At 38.0% G+C, this 21,567-nt stretch overlaps 1 protein-coding gene across 1 annotated transcript in view; it reads right to left on the minus strand.

The window, feature by feature from the left end:
* DNAJC1 (DnaJ heat shock protein family (Hsp40) member C1) overlaps positions 1 to 21,567 on the minus strand; it is a 255,794-nt gene that overhangs the window by 132,516 nt on the left and 101,711 nt on the right. Inside the window, 1 exon segment of the mRNA XM_020966879.2 lies at positions 20,776 to 20,869. Coding sequence (XP_020822538.1) covers positions 20,776 to 20,869 — 94 coding nt within the window.

The following is a 21,567-nucleotide window of genomic DNA, read 5'->3' on the forward strand; positions in this document are numbered from 1 at the left end:
ACCCAGCATATAGTAAGCACTTAATAAATGCTTATTCCCTTCCCTCCCACTTTAAAAAAATAACGTTACTAGTGATAAATATAGTTTATTACCCATTCACAACTCATACTAGTAACTAAAGGTTTTATAACTTCCTCACAATATATAAATTGTTTCTTTTAAAATTTCAGACTTGCCAAGTGTTCACTGCAGGCTGATGTATTTAGTATCCTTCCTCTACAAGGAAGTGACAATGGATACTTGAAGGTTATGACAGTGGAGCATAAGCTCTGGCAGGTTCCACCAAGTTGAAAAGAGAAAGAAAAGACAGAAAGACAGACAGAGAGGAAGGGAAGAAAGAAAGAAGGGGGCATGTATTAATACTTTCTATGGCTAAGTCTACAGATAAAAATATAAAATGAGAGACAGTTCCTATAGTAGAGAGATGGCCAGTAGGGTAATGGTGATTAGAGACATCATGGGGGAGAAGACTGATAGAGATTTGCCAGCAGTACTAGCACTATTGATTTTATTTTAGATCTAGGATGAGGGACAGGTTGAGCTCCTTTGCCTTTCAAAATATGTCATTCCATTCTTTCCTGTGATTTCCTGTAAATAAGGAATAATCCCACGTTATTTGATTTCCTTTCCTTCATATGTACAGGTCTTCCTCTGGGGCACTTGCAAAATTTGTTGTTTGTCACTGAAATTGATAAATTTAACTACCATGTGTCAACAGTTGTTTTTCTAGTGGTGGCCTGTGGGTTCTCTCAATCGATGCTTTATAGTCTATATTCAGAAAGTCTGAACGTCATTGTATTATTTTCTGCATCATGGTAATCAGGTTTTTTTTTTTAAGTTGTCATGGTTTGTCTAGGCCATTGGGTTAGCCAGTTGGTGATAAATTATTTGCTAACAGCAATCCACGAAGCAAATTCAAAATGTTCCTGAGTCTTTTGCAGGGATGCTGGAAGAATGGAGAGAACAGGAGTAGAGAAGTATGGTTCATTTCCTCTAGGAGCAGACCAACTCATTTGTTGTACAATGATCTCACAAAAACAGGATTGCCTAAAAGGCTCTTCTGAGAGAGAAAAATGATAGTTGATGGAATTGGTTTCATCTCATGCCAAAGGCAATAAGAAATGTCATTTAAGGAGAACACGGTCATCTAACCTTACACAACAGAGGCTAGCATAAGCAAAGAGACTATTATGAAGGTAACTACAGTTTAGGTACCAATATCTATTACAGAGGATAAGGAAGTAGATAAGCTTTTTGACCATGATAAAGTCCTTCAAACCAAGAAACTTTGATGTTCATTGACTGCAGTGGGCATGAGGAAGGATGGTTAAAACTATATTGAAAGATATGGTTCAGCATTAAGAAATGTAAGAGAGATAGAAATGAGGCATAGGCCAACATTTTATACCATATACTAAGATAAAGTCAAAATGGGTACAGGATTTAGATATAAAGGCTGATACTATAAGCAAACTAGGGGAGCAAGGAATAGTTTACCTGTCAGATTTATAGAGAAGGGAAGAATTTATGACCAAACAAGAGATAGAGAACATTATGAAATGCAAAATAGATGATTTTGGTTACATCAAATTGAAAAGTTTTTGCACAAAAAAAGACAATGCAAAGAAGATGAGAAGGAAAGCAGAAAGCTGGGAAACAAATTTTACAGCCAATGTCTTTGATAAAGGCCTCATTTCTAAAATATATAGAGAATTGAGTAAAATTTATGAGAATACAAGTCATTCCCCATTGATAAATGAGCAAAGGATCTGAACAGACAGTTCTCAGATGAAGAAATTAAAGCTATCTATAGTCATATGAAAAAATGCTCTAAATCACTATTGATTAGAGAAATGCAAAACAACTCTGAGGTAGCACATCACACCTATCAGATTGGCTAACATGACAAAACAAGAAAATGATAACTGTTGGAGAAGATGTGGGAAAATTGGAACACTAATGCATTGTTGGTGGAGTTGTGAACTTACCCAACCATTTTGGGGAACAATTTGGAACTATGCCCAAAGGGCTATAAAACTGTGCATACCCTTTGCCTAGCAATACCACTTTTAGGGCTATATCCCAAAGAGATCATAAACATGGGAAAAGGACCCACATATACAAAAAATATTTATAGCACCTCTTTTTGTGTTGGCCAAGAATTGGAAATTGAGAGGATGCCCATCAATTGAGGAATGGCTAAACAAGTTGTGATATATGAATGTAATGAAATACTATTGTGCTATAAGAAATGATGAGCTGGTAGATTTCAGAAAAACCTGGAAAGACTTATATGAACCGATGCTGAGTGAAGCGAGCAAAATCAGGAGAACATTGTACACAGTAACAGCCACGTTGTGCAATGACTGACTTTGATAGACTTATTTCCTCTCAACAATGCATGGATCTAAGATAATTCCAAAAAACTCATGATGGAAAATGCTATCCACATCCAGAGACAGAACTTTGGAGTCTGAATGCAGATGGAAGCATACTATTTGCTCTCTATTTTTTGTTGTTTTGTCTCTTCTTTCATGTGGTTCTTCCCATTGGTTCTAATTTTTCTTTACAACATGACTAATGTGAAAATATGTTTAATATGAATGTATATGTAGAGCCTATATCAGATTGCATGCTGTCTCGGGGAGGAGGAAGGGGGAGAAAATTTAAAACTCAAAATCTTATGGAAGTGAGTGTTGAAAACTAAAAATAAATAATTTTTTAAAAAAAGATATACAAGCAGCCAAAGAAAAGCATGGAGATTCCTTCTGCATATTTTTTGTAAAGATAGTTGGAAGCCCCCAAATGTAGTAAGCACAAAATAAGAACACACACACAAAAAAAAGAAATTGGAACACAGGAAATGACGGTCATTTTCAGAATTTGACTCTAATAAGACCACTGACTAATTAGAACAAAGGTCAAAATGAACCTCAGATTAGAAGAAAATAAAAAGATGAGAAGACATAATGTCTTCTCACAAGTGTAAGTGTTCTTGACCGATGAATCTAAAGAAGCAGTTGACTCTGAAAAGTAGAAAATGGATAAAAGTGAAGACTTACTGATCACCATCCTTCATTAGGGAAGCTTAAGTGACAAAAAAAAAAAAACAAAACAAACCAAAAGGAACAGGCCAATAAGACCCAGGAACTGCCTCAGCCACCAAACACTTGAATTGGAGCCAGCAAACAAGTGAATCAAAGGACTAAGAAACCAAGGATGACACTAGTTTTGATTTCAAGCTTATTTGCAAAATTACTATGGAGGATGATTAAAGAGTATAAGCAGAATCATCTCACAATAGGATAAAAGCATCAGAAAGGAAAATAGGCCTAGAGAAAATTTGGCATGAGAGTCAAATAAGCCAGATTATCTCAAGAGCATGTCTCAGTGAAACTGAAAGGAAGACCAAAAATTTCCAAATGAAAAACAAAAAAACAAACAACAACAACAAAAAAAGTCCCTTCTGATGCAGATGCAAAACTGTACCTTCTCTGTGATTTGCAAATTTTTTTTTTTTATTGGTCAGGCAATCGGAGTTAAGTGACTTACCTATGGTCACATAGCCAAGTCCTCCTGACTGCAAGGCTGGAGCTCTGTCTATCACACCACCTAGCTTCCCCTGTGATTTATAATTTTAAAGAGCTGCCTTCAAGCACCGAGAGGTTCGGTAACTTGACAAATCTCTCAGCACATAGTGTCAGAAGCAGGACTGAGTTAGGCACTTCCTTCCTCCAGAGCCAGCTCTCTATTTACTAACCCATGTATGGTAGCTATTACTATTAATTATTATTTCAGAAGCATTACCTTTTCCTGTTTGTGTCCTGCTGCTTGTCATAGTCTTGCAGCCTCTGACTCTGAAACTCATTCCCTCCAAAGACACCAATTGTCCTGTAGGTCAGGGACTTAGTCTATCTGTACCAATTCAGTTCTTCCACTTTTGCCCTTCCCAATTCTTTTAGATCCCCTTAAATCATTAGCTTCTTGCACCTTTTTTATCCATTGATAATTTCATTACTCATTATCTTTTGATAATTTTACTTAGTTACTTTCTTGTGCTTCTTCTGTAGGATTGTAATCATGCTACCAAAGTAAAAATAAGAATTCAGTAATTTTTCTGGTTCTCCTCCTATTGTCTGTCCAGTCTTTCTTAGTCTGGTTTGCTGGGCCAGCAACTATCTCCAAGCCACTAAGAACAGGCATTACCTCAAGATCTGTCCTGGGTTTTCTTGTCTTTTCTACTGGTGATCTCATTAAGTCCACTAGATTCAGTTATCGCCAGCATGCAGGTTATTCACATGTATGTATGTATATGTGCAGGTATATATGTGTGTACATGTGTATATATCTATAGCACCCTAATCTCTCTCCAGAACTCCAGTCCTGTATTGCCAACTGAATCACAGAACTGCAAAGTTTGAAGGATATGACATATGCATGTATGTGTATATATGTATGTGTGTATACATATGTATGTATACACTCTTGCACACACCCTCTACGACATACTCACCAAGTGGTTCACTTAGTATTTGTTTGAAGATAACCAGTGATGGAGAGCCCACTACCTAGTAAATCAGCCACTGAACTTTTGTATTGCTCTAATTATTAGCTCCATTTATTTCCTTATATGAAGACTCAGTCTTCCTCTTTGCAACTTATATACACAGCTTCTAATTTTTTTCTTTTGGGGCCGAGAAGAATATGCCTAACACTTAAGGGCAGTTTTCATGCTCTTTGCTAAACCTTTCCTTCTCCAGGATAAATATTCTCACTTCCCATAATCAATTGATCCTTATATAGCATGATTTCATTGCAATTCGCCATCCTCTAGATACTCTCCTGTGTGTCACTATCTCTACTGAAATGTGGTATCCAGGACTGAGTCCGACACTCCAGACATGATCTGATCAGCCCCATCATACCACCGTGCCATTGCATTTAGCAGTTAAGAGATCATTAGTAACCATGGAGAGAGCCATTTCAGTACAGTGCAGCAGGTCTTTTAACCTCATGTCCTGGATATTATGGCTCTCTTAATGGAGCCTAACAATGCATTAGTTTTTGGCTACTACATCACACTGTTGACTCATATTGAGCTTGCAGCCCATTAAAAACCCTTAGATAAGATGAATTGCTGTCTAGCCATGTCTTCTACATACTGTACTGGTGAAGGTTGATCTTTTGAACCCAAGTAAAATATTATCTATGTATCCCGATTACATTTCATCTTATTGGATTTGGTGCACATACACACATAGTTCCTGTTTGTCAAGATCATTTTGGAATCTGACTATATTATCTTTCTCAGCTTTGTGCCAACTGGCAAATCTAATAAACACGATGTCTATGCATTTACCCAAGTCACTGATAAAAATGATTAGCAGTGCAGAACCAATCACAAACCCTCAGGGCACTCTACTGGAGAGACCTTCTTCCAAGCGGACATCAAACCATTATTGACCACTCTGGGGGTCTGACTGATCAACTAGTTATGACTCTACCCAATGATCTAAATAGTTACAAAGCTAAATCTTCAGTGGCTTCTTATTGCTAAAGTCAAATTCCTCCACCTGGAATTTAATATCTTCAAACATGATGCCTACCTTTCCTTTCCAGGCTGATTTTTTTTATTATTCCTATTCACATACTCTGAATCCTAGCCAAGCTGTCTGACTGGTCCCTGGGCCTCAACATTCAATTTCTTGGCCACGCTTTTATACAGGCTACCTGCCTTCTTCACTTCCTCCACCCTCTACTCCCCCATCTCTCCCCCCCCACCTGTCTGGAATATACTTGCTCCTCATTTTTTCAACTTTTTAGAACCTTCAGTTTTCCTCAAGATTCCTTCAAGTGTTCACCACGATCAAACCCTCTCCATGATCACTTTCTCTCCTCAAACGAGCTGTTACTTATCTGTGTACAATGGAGCTGTACAAGAAACGTGAGGGGGAAGGAGGAAGGGAAAGGGATAAAGTAATTCTAATAGTGAGGTAATTTTGCCCCCATTCTACTGATTAAAGCTCATGCTTTGAAACAAACTTGAGAAGAAAGGCTTGGCTCTGTTGTGCCCGTCAGTCACTTCCCATGCCTGTGGCAGTGTGGGCACCTAGCTCTGTTGATTGAGTCTAGAATCTCTACTTCATTCTCCCCAGTGTATTCATTCTATTTGGGCTGGTGCAGCTCAGTAGAGGGATGGGCTTAGTGAGCCTTCCCAGCACTACCGGGGAGATCGAAGGTTGCTGCTATGTCTCCTTTGACTTGCTGGTGCCCTTTCTTGACTCACAGTAAATTAGGAAGAAATGGGGTGGTGTGATCACCCTGTAATGTAATCACATTGATGTGCAAAGCCCTTTCAATGCTATTTTCCCCTAATTATCAAGTTTTCCAGTAGGCTAAGTCTTTACCTGTTTTAATTTCCTTCTATTTGAGAAGTCCTGATTTGCCTATCTGATTTATCTGAGCTTTGCTGGGTGTAGTGAAAAATAAAATCTACATTCCATTATTTCCATATCACCCAATTCAGATCCATCTGCTCTGTGATACAAATTGCCATGTTTTACTTAAGAATTTTAATATAAACTAAATAAACATCAATATATGAATATGTCCATATATAACAGAATGAGGACCATACACGAAGCAATGAAATTCTATTATGTACAATCTAAAAATATATATGTACATATTTACACACACATATATGTTATACACACACACACTTAATGCTGTAGCATGGTGTTACCACACCATGGAGAGCCAGCTTTGAAGCCAGGAAGATCTGAATTCCTCTCATCTAACACAGACTGGCTATGTAACTCAGGGCAAATCACTTAACCTCTCAGCTCTAGGCAACTTGCTAAGCCTATAAGCTGCAGAGGAGATGCTGACTGACATTGGTAGACAGTTTCCTTACTTAGGAGCTCCCTATATTAATGAAATCACAGATCTATTTCCTATTTTTATTCAATTTAAGATGATAATACTAACACCAACACTGCCCTGACTGTCCCCTTCCAAACCTCATTTCTTTCTTCACTCTTTGTATTTTTAAATGTTTCACTGATGCTCTTTTCATCCTTTTCTTTTTTAAACGCTGCTTCTCAACTCTCCTTGAAAAAAATTAGAAGCCTTCTCTTGTAATAAATAAGTATAGTAGAGCAAAACAAATTCCACCTCAACCAAGTCTCAAAATGAATGCCTCATTTTGCATGTTAGTCCATTATCTCTTTGCCAAGAGGTGGGAAGCATGCTCCATCAGCAATTTTCTGGAATGGCTGATCACTGCAATGATCAGAATTTTCAATTCTTTCAGAGTAGTTTTCCTTTATAGCATTATAGTCATTGTATAAGTTCTTCTCCTGGTTCTGCTTGCTTCCTTCTGCATCAGCTCATACAAGTCTTCTAGGCTTTGCCAAATTCATCCCTTGTGTCATTTCTTGCAGCACAATATTCCATTACACTTATATACCATAATTGTTTAGCTAAAATGGAAACTCATTTGGTTTCCAGTTCTTTGTTAAAACAGAGATTGCAGATATAAATATTCTTTGTACATATGGTTCTTTTCCCCTGTCTTTGACTTCTGTTGGACTATGACTGTATTGGTCAGACTGTCTTCTTTGAATGAGATCTCTTTTCAGTTAAAATGGCTTCAAGATATCATACTGTATTTCATGAGTGATTTAACAGATGTTTCAAGGGTAATTTTGACTATACCAGATTTTCACCTTATACACTGAATTTAGAACCTAACCTCTATATAAAGTATCACTCTACTATGTCTTCCCACCCCCATCCTCTGCCCCCCCCAGTAGAACATGAGCTCCTTGAGAGTAGGAAATGTGTTGTTTTTGACTTTGTATCCTCAATGCCTAATATTGTAGGTGTCATATGGAGAAATAGACTGCAAACTTCTTGAGGGCAGGAAATGTTTTCTTTGTCTTTGTATCCTCAGTGTCTAGCTCAGAGCCTTCCACATGAACTCTTATTACGTCTTTGTTGAACAAAATTGAATTTCAATGGCTCAGATGACCTTTTCTCAGTGCTCATTCTCCTGAATCTTTCTTTCAGCTCTTAATACAGTTGAAGACTAGATACACACATGTGCAAGGTGCTGAACCTCTCAATACTCCATGAAATACTGTAAGGTTACAAGTTGCAGCGGAGGTGCCTGCTGATGGGCATTGGTAGAGAAAATATCCTTGCTAAGAGTTTCTACACCAGTAAAATACAGGTCCCAACCAATTCCCATTCCCTCCCCCCCACCCACCAAAAACAAAACAAAACAAAAAAACACAAAGCAGTAGCAAAGGTCAATAAGTGGAAATTGTGAGGAGACAGGTAGAGGCTTTATGAAAGGAAAATCTTCCCAACAATTAAGGCTTTCCCAAAGTGCAGTGGGCCACTTCGGGAGATAGTGGTTCAGTCTCACTGGAGGTCTTCAAAAACAATAGCTGGATGACAACAGGTTGGGAATGCCACAGAAGAGATTCTTATTTACATGCAGACTGGACTAGCTGGCTTCAGTGACTCTGATCACCACCTGGATATTCTGAAAGCCATCCCAATGGATCATATCCAAAATGGAACCCCTCATCTTTCCTCCATGCCTAACCTGCTCTAAACTTCTGTTTCTTTTAGAGTTACGTCCATTTCCCCATCACCCAAGTGTGAAACCTCAGAGTGATCTTTGACTCTTCCTTCTACTTTCTTGAATATTACCTTTCATTCATTTGTGGAACTGACCCTCCCAGGAACCTCTTCCCCCAAACACACATATATAGTTCTGTGTATGGTACAGAGATATTTTGAGAGCTTACTACTGACCAATTTCCCCATCAGTAAATATATAGGTCCAAGAAAATAGAAATCACTTCAAATTTTTAAAAAATGGTTTCTAGCAAAAATATAGTTGCTTCATAGCAACCAGAACTTCTAATTTATTTATGGTCAAGGAAGACATATATAAATATGTATGTTCCTTCCTTTTTCTGGTCAGAAGTCAGAACCCTTCACACAGGTTTTAAGAACCAAAGGTGGGCTGCATCTTTGTTGTTCAGTCTGTTTTCCCAAGCTAAGGGATTTTCATGGTAGATAACAATTCTCTACCATTCCCAAGCCCAGCTTTCTGGAGACCACTTAGAAGTTACTGGCTCAGTCAGCAGATTTTGGTATGGCAGCTCTCTGCTGCCCTCAGCTGGTACCCAATCACAATAGCCCTTCCACCACTTGCTGTCCACCATAGGCTGTGTACTCTAGAAGGAAGGACAAACAAAAACAACCGCAGGCTGTGTACTCTAGGATCTTTGAAAGATACATACCCATGTGTCATCTACTGTTCTCCAGGACTCATTTCTACCTACCAATACCATTTCAATGTCTGGCTTACATTCTACTTCTCTACTCCATCCTCTCCTCAGGACTCGTATTGACAATCTTACAGAGAGGCAGTCTGGTGTAGTTGAATAGAGTGCTAAGTAATAATACTCAATAGAGGAGTAAAGAGACTCCTGCCTAGATATTGACTGAATACGTGATTAGGAACAAGTTACTTTATGCCTCACTTTCCTCACTTGTAAAGTGGGAATATTTGTACATCCTACTTTACAGGGTGGTTTGAGGAAAGTGCTTTGCAAACATTAAAGTGCCACATAAATGTGTTAGAATTATTCATCTTCATTGACCTCATAGTTTCTTACTCTCTTTGAAGGTAAGAACCTCTGAACCTACATCAGCCATTTACCTGCTTACTCCTCCTTTCAAATTACAACCTTATCTGCCATCTCTTCTACTCTCTCACCTCACCCAGCAATTTGCTTTCTGACATTACTATGAATGTCAACCAATTACAGACAGTTCTCGCTTTATGTAAGTGGACCATTCTGCAGACCTCTACACAAAGTGATGTTTACATGATGTGAATTTGCCCAGGGATGTAGGGAAGGGAGGGAAGAAGAAGGCAAGAAGAAAGGGGGCTGCATACCTGTGGAGGGAGGGAGCTGGCACACTGTTCAAGGACACATAGGGGCTGGGGATAGACATATGATGTCCAAGCTCTGAAGGATGGAAGATAGACATGTTGGGGCTGGACATGTGTGCAGGCGGGTAGAGTAGGACAAAGGTCTCCTCTCTTGGAGCCAGAGGTTTCAAGCCAGAATCGGGCTGTAAGTGGCAGTTTCTCCTCACCTTTTTCCTTCTGATTTCACTTGGAGAGGTTTTTTTTATCTTTTTTTGGGAGTTGGTGGAGTGCTGCACAGAGGGCAGAAGCAGAAAGAGACAGAGAGAGAGAGAAAGAGAGAGAGAGAGGAAAGACAGAGAGGGAGAAAGAGATACAGAGAGAGAGAGGAGAGAGAGAGACAGAGAGAGAGAGAGAGAGAGAGAGAGAGAGACAGACAGACACTGGATGGTTGCTCCTTTTCCTCTCAGATATATCAGGCCAGGAAAAAGAACTGAAATATTACTTGCTCCCTGTCAGGAGCAGACCTGAAGTCAACACCTGTTAGTTCAGGTTCAGTGTTGGGACAAAATGTTTCCTTAGCTCTGACATCATTTAGCTTCTATATATGCAGCCTCCCACTTCATATGGAAATGAGTCTGTTCAGGAGGGCAGGGTGTGGTGATTCTCATGTTTTTCAGGAATCCACCATGAGAGAAGGGCTCTTTTATATTCCTAGGAGACCAGGAAGCCACTGTTAACACAGTGATAGGGCACCAGGAAGTGTTATCAAGGCAGGTATCGTTTGAGCCTTGCCACCCCAGACCAATCAAATCCCCAATTTGTAGCCTTTAAGGGAAAAAAATCTATTTTAATCCATGTTGGAGGGAGGGTGTTGAGGAGAGGTCCTGATGGATATTGGTCTTATCACACTCTCTACTGCCAATTCTAGATTCTCCTCTCTGCCACTATCACATACCAGCTTCTCTTCTTTTGAGGTTTGTCCCATCATCCTGTATCGAGTGGTCTGTAATGAATATTTATTCTTGCTAGGATCTACCAGAATCCAGGTCACTCTTCCTCCTTTCTGAAGTTGTTCGGTACGTGGCTTGTACCACTTCACCACTCCAACCTCTGCCTTCATAACTGAAGATTTTCATACGCATGTTGATATAGATGATGTCATATATATTTCATATACATACTGATGTCTCCTCAAATACTCTGACCTCCCAGGTTATCAACCTTATCAATTCCCATATCTATGCCATAGCTAGCAACAAGACGGTCATAGCTTAGCACTCACTATTACCCATAACTTTATCACTAACAGGATTTTAGCCCCTCAAGTTCCCTTCTCTGATCATCACCTCCTCTCCTTCAGTCTCTTCCTCTGTCTCACACCTTTAACTTGCCTAACCCCCATTCACCTTGGTTGCAAACCTTTATCTCTCTAGTGTTCCCTGTCCTCTTAAGGCATTGTTCCGGTTCTGCCCTCATCTGCTTCACTACACAGAGTTCATCTGTTCCACATCACATTGTCTTCCACTTTTGTCCTAGCACTTTCATGCCCTCCCAATCCTCCAGCCTGGACCATCACTATCACCCGCCTTCTCTACTTGGATTCCTGAGCCAACGAATGCAGAGGTTCAGATCTCTACTCACCCCTCAATCTTTCTTATTAATGTTGAGGGTACCATCATCTTTTGCAACCACTCCAACTGGTAATCCCAAAGTCATCTTTGACTCTTCCTCCCTCCCTCTCCCTGCTCCTATTTCCAACCAGTTCAACCTCCATGACATCTCACTTCACCCTCTTCTCTACAGTTGCATTGTCACAGCCCTAGTTCAGGCTCTCCTCACTTCTCAACTGGACTGCTCTGTATGCCTCACAGAAACAAAGATTTAGATTAGAACTAGAAAGTACCCCAAAGGTCAATTAATCCAACCCCCTCATTTAGAGATCAAGAAATAGAGACGAGAGAAGAAAAATTACTTGCAATGGGCATTACAGAGTATAAATGGTACAGCTGTCTAATTAGTTTCCTTTCCTTCTAGTCTCTCCCCTTTTCAATCCATTCTTTATATAGCTAACATAGGTCTGATTATCCCCATTCAAAAATCTCTAGTGGCATCCTGCTTTCTCTAGGATAAAATACAAACTCCTCATCTTAGCATTTAAAACTCTCTAGAATTTGGCCCCCACCTAGACATTTCATATTATTCCCTTTCAGAAAAATCTGTTCTAAATGACCTGGCCATGCCTGGTCAAGCTGCTCCATGCTCCTCCTCCCTTCTCTGTGCATTTTCACATGCCACCTGCTATCTCACAAGCATACTCTCTCTTCATCTTAGCTTTTCACAATCCTTGCCTTCTTTCAAGGCTCAATGTAGGTGCCTTGTCCTGATCTCCCTAATGGTCAGTGCTCTCTCCCTCCTTAATTTCTTTCATACTCTATTTGCGCTCATGATAAGATAGATGCCTTCTGGATAGTCTTTTTATCTCCAGGCACTTTCTTGATTTATTTATCCACTGTCAAATCTTTCTAAAACGTTTTTTTCCTTAATGTTATTATTTTGCCCAAGAAGCTAGAAATAGTCTCCATTTGCTTGCCATATCAAGGTCAAACTCCTTTGCCTGACATTCAAAGCCCTTTGCCACCTGGCCACATATCTCCCTTCCTTTCTAATATTTCTTCACCACATACCACCTGCTTTAGCTGGGCTCATCTCCGCAATGTCCTCCAGGTAGACACTCATTCCACGTTGGTGCCTTTATTTAAGTTCTTCCCTGGCTGCGAATACCCTTTCCTTTCAAATTCTACCCATCTGTCAAGCCTTTGTTTCACCCTCACCTTCTCCGAGGACCCTACTCGATTACTTCTCCACTTTTTTCCAACAATATTACACTGATGTCAACATCACATAATTAAGCGCTTGATTCCCTTTGTTTCATATATGCCAGGTTTGTGTAGGTAGATGGCAAATTCCTCCAACACACAAGCCATGCTGAATACTACTTTGGTGTCTCATAACAACATTTGGCAGAGTGTTAAGGGTAGCAGTGTGGTATGGTTTCTATGGTGCTAATCAAGTCTGGATGACCAGGATTGAAACTTGCCTTACAGACTCACTAGCTATGATTTTATCTCTCTGGATGGAGAAAACAGAACATGACAATGACTAGGAATGACACAGACTATGCCTCTGAAACTGCATTTAAGTTGTGTAAATGATTAGGCAATGAAGTTGATATAGCTGATAACACTGACTAGAAACATCTAAATAGGAATTGAACGCTTTGTCAAACAAGACATTTTCTCCAAACATTTGTAAGACTAGATCTATGAAACGTTTCCTCAGCGACTGATAAAAACACAAATTTGAACAAATCAAAAACTGATTATGGGCACAGTTTTGTTTTTTCATGAACAAATGAGGCTTTGAAAATTACACCATCCCAATTCAAAAGAAATGCTATTATGCTGTTTTAAAAGTGAATATCCTCCCCTGAGATAAGGTAACCACATTCATACACACACACACACACACACACACACACACACACACACACACACACACACATCAACAAAATAAAGTTAACCTCCCTGACTGATCTCATAAGAAGAATGGCAATAGAACTGACAGTCAATTCTAAAATCACTAGTCCTCATGAAATATCATGCAGAAAACAAGTACATGGCTATAGAAGTATCCAAATATCAACTGAGAAGTGGAATTTAAAAAAAAAAGATGAATTGTAGCCCTCCCAGGAAAAGTAATGACACAATGTTGGCTTACATAGTTTTTTTCCCCAAGGTACACACTATAATGCTTATATAGATTTTTTTTAAAGCTATGGAACTCTTTATGGATTGCAGTCCCTTCAAAGGCCTGAATCAACAAATTTATAAAATAAGTATTTATTGAATGCTTTCTAAATGCAAGGGACTATGTTAGGCACTATAATCTTCTGGATACAAGTCAATAAAAATTTTATCTTCTATCATCTCAACCAACTGAAGGTGATTGGCTTTCTGACTCATAGAAATTATCAGTTTTTGCCTTCATTGCAGCTCCTCTTCTACGCCCAAGGAAAATTAGGGGTCCCATTTAAAAAATGAAGGGTTTGGGTTAGATGACATCTAAAGTCCCTTCTAGCTCTAACATTCTATGATTCCATGGTTCAATGGAGATGAAAACTCCTGCACAGCCTTACTATATCAATTCTCCTATTGCTCTTCACATCTGGAAAGTAAGAAAATACAAATGTCTGCCTACAGGAAATACATTCACAGTTTTCTCTCACGTAGAAATTCTAAGGTAAAAAAATTTAAAGTACTGAGAGGGAGAAACAGTTTAATTTCTTTTAGCCCTTGGACTAATGGACCTATGTTAACATGAATACTTGGTGTAGGTCACACAAATTTTTCTATGATAGAATTACCATTTTCCTCTAATATTTAAAGAAGAATCTTCCACATTAATTTCTTAAAATTTATTATAGTGTTTATATATTTGTTTATGAAATCATTCACTTAAGCCTTAGGTCAGTGACATGAAAGTACAATAAACTCTGAGGATTCAGGCAGCTTATTCACATTACCAATTTCTCTCTCAATTTCTTCTAATGGAATTCATCCAGGTGACAAAATGTCATCATGACATTCATTCTCTCTTGTTTACTTTTCTCCATGACACAAATGTGCTAGCTTACCTTAGGTTGGTGTTTTCCATCAATGTGAAGTGAGGATGTCTATTTTCTACCATGGAATGAGGGATTAGCAATACAAGAGAGGGGGAAGGATACTGAGAAGAAGATGCTGGATGAAGAAGCTAGGCAGCTTTCCAGCCTCTCTGAAGTTCATTTCAGCTTGACTCATTTCGTTTGAAACTTAGATATCCTTCAATATACAAAACACTAGAGATGCTTTCCTGCAATTACGCTTGTAAAGACAAATGTTCCAAACCAAATTCAATTTTCTCAATGATTTTTTTGTTGGAGGAGTGCTGGACTTGGAGTGAGGAGATACATGTCTCTTAACAATCCCAAATACATAAGTTCCCTTTCTGGGAAAGCCCAAATCTTACAGTAGGTCTGTAAGTCTTAAGATGATGGACGCTTCCCTGACAGGGTAAATAGTCTGAAAACACCTTCTACATATTTCAAGCACTTTGAAAGTAGTGAAATACTATATAAATATCAGCTCTTGTTATGACTATTATTGTCAGAAATGTGTTCCTATAAAATTCATCATAATATTTAATAAAAATCAGTTGACATGATAGCAAACTATTCAAAAACATTTTTTGCATAAACTACTCAAATAAAACTAGTGAATCAGAAGGACAATTTCTGATATTCTCAATTTTAGTCTTCCATGTGAGGTGATAACACAGAAAGTTACAGAAGCAGCAGGCTCTAATGCTGTGCCAAATGGGATATCCGAGAATCAAAGAGTCATTGTTGGAGGTGGCACCATATATAATGGAGAAAGCAGTCTCTTGAGGGGGTGACAATTGGGAGAAATGACCCTGAGTTCTGCCACCAGACAAGGGGAGACGTTGTATTATCTGTCATCGTGTGATTGCATCACTAAGCCCAGTGCCTATTTCACACTGGACTGGTTCTGTCTCCTTTCCTTGTCTTTCCCTTTGGTTATTAATAGCGTCCCAACTTCTTTTGGGGCTACTTATGGCAGTGTTTACTATTCAATGCAAAACAAAGCTGATTTATTTTATCTTATTGACCTGAGCTATCCAGTATATCATGCTCCCTAGGAGAATAATGGCCATGGGGTAGTATAGTATGATGGATAAGTGGAGAGAGATTTGGCCTTGGGGTCAGAAAGACCTGGATTCAAGTCCTGTCTCTGAGACATAGTGGTTGTGTAAGCCCAGACAAGTCACTGCCCTGGGAACTCTAAGATACGACGTTGAAGAAAAGATATCTATTTGTATTGATAGCAGAAGTTCTTCACTGGGAGTACTCTATACCTAGAGCTCCCTACACTAATGAGATGGCAGGCCTAGTTTCCTTGCACCCCAAATGACCCAAGTTAACATTCAGCTCTCCCCAGTGGGGAGAGAACAGCTAAATAAGACAGATTTCCCACCACATATGGTGGAACCAAATTGGCCTGGGAGTCACAAAATAGGGGTTCTTATCCAGTTCTGCTAACTCTGCTACTACCTTAGGGAAATTGCTTAACCTTTTGAGGCCTCCTTTCCTCAGCTATAAAATACACTGGTTGAATTAGATGATCTTAAGAATTCCTTCCAGCTCTAACATTTTGTTAACGTGAGATGGATCTAGCACAACTCTATACAGGAAGGCTTTTAACAGTATCCTAGCAGAGAAGCTCCCAAGGCAGTCAAGTGCTCTGTTAGTGAGTTTTAACTCCTGGGAATTTCTTATTTTTCACCTTTTTTGATCCACTTTAACACTGCTGGTTTTGTATCTAAAATAACAATTCCTCATTTGGGTTGTCTATCACTTGTGCTCAATGTCATCTTTTCAGAGAATGGGAAGACTTTGCCCCTAGTCTTAGGTATCTCAAAAGAATGTCTGCTTTCTTCCACATCGACTGTACTGTTCAACTATCCTAAAAGTTCAGATCAGCTTCTTAATCTTTCCTTGCCTTTGTCCCTCATGCCTATAAAACAGGGATACAAACATTTGTTGGTCTGAAATGCCTTTTTAAAAGTTATTACAGTATTTTGCATAACCTTTTGGGCACTCCCCTTTTTTGCTTAGAAAATTATTGCTGAATTTGGAGGTCAGACAGTCCAGTTTCCTTCTAATGCTTTCCAATCCACCATAGGTCATTCATTTGCTAATTAACCATGAGTGTTTTGTTTGTTTGGGTCCAAACCAGTGGAAGGAAAGGGCTGAGAAAGAAAAGGCCCTAATGGCAATGGAGTCATTGCATATCCTTAGTAATAGTCACAATGTGAGAAGCATGGCGGTAAAAGGAGGCTTTCTATCTCTGAATCTTAATAAAGCACAGAATATATTAAGGGGAAGGCTACTATAACCTAATGAGGAACCTCCAAGATTATTCTTATAATCAATTCTTTCCACAAAACTATAACTGTGTCTAGAAAGGACTGTGAAATACTTTGTTGTTTTTCAGTCATTTCAGTCATGTCCAACTCTTTGTGACTTGATGTGGGGTTTTCTTGGCAAAGACACTAGACTGGTTTGCCATTTCCTTCTCCAGCTCACTTTACAGATGAGGGACTGAGGCAAACAGGGATAAATGACCTGACTAGGGTCACACAGCCAGTAAGAGTCTGAGGCTGAATTTGAACTCAGGAAGATGAGGCCTTTAGACCTCCACTGATCTATACATTTCTAAAAGTCTTCTCAAATCTCAGAGGCTATCTAGTCTAATTCCCTAATTTTACAAATAAGGAAACTGAGGTCCAGGGAATTTAAGTGACTTACCAAAGGTCATACAAGTAGTATTCAGTTAAGATTTGAACCTGGGTCCTCAAACTACAAAGCCAGTGGTTTTTCCCCTACCACCCTGTCTTTTTCAAACTATAGATCAGTGGTAGGTATGAGGACAACTTTCCCAGAATGTTGGAGAAGGGTATATGTACATTGACTGGCTTTATCTGGAATGGACTTAAGGTTTCTAAGGTAATATATCCGTTTTCACTCTGTATAGAATGTTTATTCTATAAACACAGGTGCAAGTGTTTTGCTGCCTAACTTTACTGATTTCATTTTGTTTTAATATCTGTTATAAGTTTATTCAATTTCTTTCAAAATGTCAGCAAATGGGAGTAACTGTCTATGCAGCTCTTTTTTCGTACACTGCACAAACCTATTCCTCAAAACCCAGTTCAAATGCTATCTCCTCCAAACAACATTCTTTATTGTTTGGTTTTTTTATTTTACTTTTTTTTTTTTGCTTTTTTATTTTTCAAAAGACATTCGTTAAACCTAGAGATCTGGTCCCCTAAATTTCTAAAAGACCAATCTTCATGTACTGCTCTATACTGTAACTATGTTTAAGCATACATTCTTTACTAGATTGTAAACTCTTCTAGGGAAAAGACCATGTCTTATTTATCTTTGAATCCTCCTTCAGCATCTAGAAGGAAAAAAATCCACCAACCTGGCACACAGTCAGTCCTCAACAAATATCTGAGGAATGAATGACCTGAGTTTTTGTTTCAAAACAGGAGGCAGCATAGGGAACTGGTCCCCTTGGAATGTCAGTGAGGAGGTAGTCAGACAAGGCGTAAGCTGTGGCTCTGGGCCGAGCGGGCCCTTCTGCTTACATGAGGTATAGATTGTTGGTTAGTGGTAACCAAAGAATCTGGATATCTTGAACTATGGTCACAATTGATGGCATTACTACTGGCAATCATGGTGGCGAGGATGGAAGGGACCAAAGTCTCTGTATTAATTTGTTGGAGGCAGGACTAGAGTGAAAAGGATTGGATATAGGTGACAGTTACTGGCTGGCTCTGAAATGGCTATTCCTAGCTCGGAGCTTGCTTCTGAACCGACCACTATGAATCTGCATAGAGGAATATCAATAAATAACGAGATAGAGCTCCTTCTGTGTGGCTCCTCCCCTCTAAGAATTCAAAGAGCTTTATACATTGTCTCATTTTATCCTGATCTGATTTCTAATTACAGCAGATTTTACAAGAGTATCAGCAGGTATGGCACGCACATTCCCAATGCTCTTTTTCTAGAGCTAAAGAAAAATTGAGGTAAAAATTGCAGAAGTTCACTCTAGACTGAAGAAAAAAGGCAAAGTTTAGACCGAGTTGCAACTGTTCACTATTCTGTTTCTTTTTACCCCTTCTACATCAATCAGGTTAAAATGTTTGCTTATTACTATAGGATGGCCCAAAATCTTAGTGCAGTTTTAAGCTATGAAACTATTACCATACCACCTACATTGCTGTGCGATGAGCATCAGAAATAGGAATTTAATTTCCAAATAATGAATTAAATAATCAAAGTATGGTAAACCTAAAACTTAATTAAAAGCAAATTCAAAGTTTTCTTAGGTGTCAATTAAAGGAAAAAATGCTTAGAAATAAAAATTATGTTTACAAGGTTTTAGTGACTCATTGCATGTCTTCCAAAATCTGAATACAAGACAAACATAAAAAAGGCTAAAACTTTGAAGATCAGAGATACCTTTAAAGTCCAAGAAAATATGACTACTGAAAGGAGAAAAACAAGTCATTAACATAAGGCATTTATTACGTGGTATCTAAATTCATACTTTACAGATACCCCCCCAACTTTTGTTTATGGCAAAGTACAACAGTTCCTAGCATGTGGTTTTAGTTACCACTGGGAGACAATCTTAAAATAATGAATTGCAAATCCAAACGTACATGATGTATTAGTTTCATCTGGGTTAATTACTCTGTAGCATTTGGTTGTATCCTTCCTCAATGTTAACCAGGCAGTATGTAAATTCTACAAATTGGATTTAATTTCAAATTACTTATAAGTGAAGATCATAAAGGAGGTATCAGAATTGAACTTTGTGACATTCTATTTATGGTATCTCTTTATGGACTATATTGTTTATACTTTGCTACTGTCTACTGTCTAGATCTTATGCTGACAAAAATTATTTACATGCACAACATAAGATCTGACCTTAAATTCTTTTGTTGTTTTCCCTCTTTTATGAATACATTGAAAAAAATGCACATGCTTTCCCCCCTTCATATTAATTCACCTTTTTAGAAATCACTATAAAAATAGCAGGTTTTTTTTAAAGACTAAGAAATTGAAAATAATTAACTACAAAAGCAATTCCCATTTTTCTCACTAGTTCTGAGCCATCCTAAGACAATAATAGCTATGTGGACGGGTAGCAGATATTGGAAAAGAACATCTCCCAACCTAGAAATTTGTTAAACATTTTAAGTTCTATTTTCTTAACTGGGAAATTTTGGTGAAAAGTAGAGGAAGAAAAGGAGTGTAATAAGTCATAGAAGTCACCAGTTTCCTTAGATAATTACATATAGAGAAGATCTTTGAAATGTGACTATCGAGAAGGCAAATCTGCAGCAAGTAGCTATTAGCTTACTTAATTAGCAAACATAAATATGATTTTCTGATAAGAGACGTTTTCCAAATAAATTTATAAAAGTGGTCAAACTCTAAGCTTCTACTGGCTTAGCCTAAGAGACAGCTATTGCTCAAACAAACACCTATGTGCAATATACAAATTCAGCGCTGGTTTGAGATGGCAAAAACATTAAATTCTGTGGCAGACTGTTATAGACCACATCTGTAAAAGAAAGGCTTTCTCTTGGTTGACCAACAAGTGAACAGTTGCAGAAGCACCTGAACTTAAGTTACCAGTACAAGAAGATATAAAATGTCTCTCAATAACCTGAAAAAACACTCATGCTATTTTTTAATTTCCTATTAAATTTATATCTTATAATAAAAACAATAAAAGCTTTTGCAGAATTGTACAGATAAGTGAGCAAAATATTTAAAATGTGAAACTAAAGTCTTAATTGCTAAATAATCAGTAATAAACTATTTCAGTCTTGCTCTTTTTCACTGACTATACTCTTTAAAGTATATGCTATGTGATAATTGTAATTTTCTTTGCATGTGTTTTCTATTCATACACACAAATTCTTTTTTATGTTTAAGGTATAATGAAAATTTTAAAGAAATTTAAAAATACAAAAAAGCCAGATGGAAGTTATATATAAAAAATAGTGAGATTTTAATTAGGAATACATGTAGAAGATTCAATAAAACAAGCACATCTTTTACTGATAATTAAAATATTTATGTAGACTAGAGAAAGAAAGGTGACTTTTACCTGTATTAGCTGAGGCAGGGCTTTTAAAGTCAGGCAGAACCAAATTCCCAACTTGCACGGAAGCAAATCATGCCACTGTGGTTTCATTAACAATCTAAAGTAAATAAAGTTTTCTTTTAAAAATAGTAAAGCTGAGAAAACCAGTAGGTAAATGGAATGTTTTAGTAAAAGGTCAAGTTTTCCCTGAATACAAACAATATTGAAACATCAAACAGCATGATTCCTTCCTTAAAATGTGTTATGACCCATAATAAAATAAAACTTGTTTAACATTTATGACATTCATTAGATTAACTTGATTTTTGATACAAAATATAGTAAATAAAGCAAATACAATAAACAGAGCAAGTAAGGTAATCCAGGATTGAGATTTTAAGGCAGGTAGCCAGACTCCAATCATTTTATAAAGATAAAGAACAAAAACCTTCTCTCTAACCTGGGCTTTTCATCACTTTTATAAAATGAATTCTTAGACCTTATGATTACTTCACCAAAATGTTCACAAGTGCTGACAACCAGATATGAAGACTGTAGCATAAACAAACCAATACATAAAAATTAATGTCATTTGCAGTTCACTGAAGCATTACTCACTGATGTCATCAGAAGAGAAGACAAGCAGAGTAGACTCTGATCTCCATTCCACATTGATCCAGTTCATGCCCCTGCTGTGTGAACTATTTAAACCCTTTATTTCTTTCTATGAATCAATAGAAGAAATGGTGGTATCTTTTAGAATATACTGAATGTCACTCTCTCCCTATGTCGCTTCAGAACTGAACAGCAATGACA

The sequence above is a fragment of the Phascolarctos cinereus genome, unplaced genomic scaffold, assembly GCF_003287225.1.
Source record: "Phascolarctos cinereus isolate Bilbo 61053 unplaced genomic scaffold, phaCin_HiC Scaffold_1;HRSCAF=81, whole genome shotgun sequence".
Lineage (NCBI taxonomy): Eukaryota > Metazoa > Chordata > Mammalia > Diprotodontia > Phascolarctidae > Phascolarctos > Phascolarctos cinereus.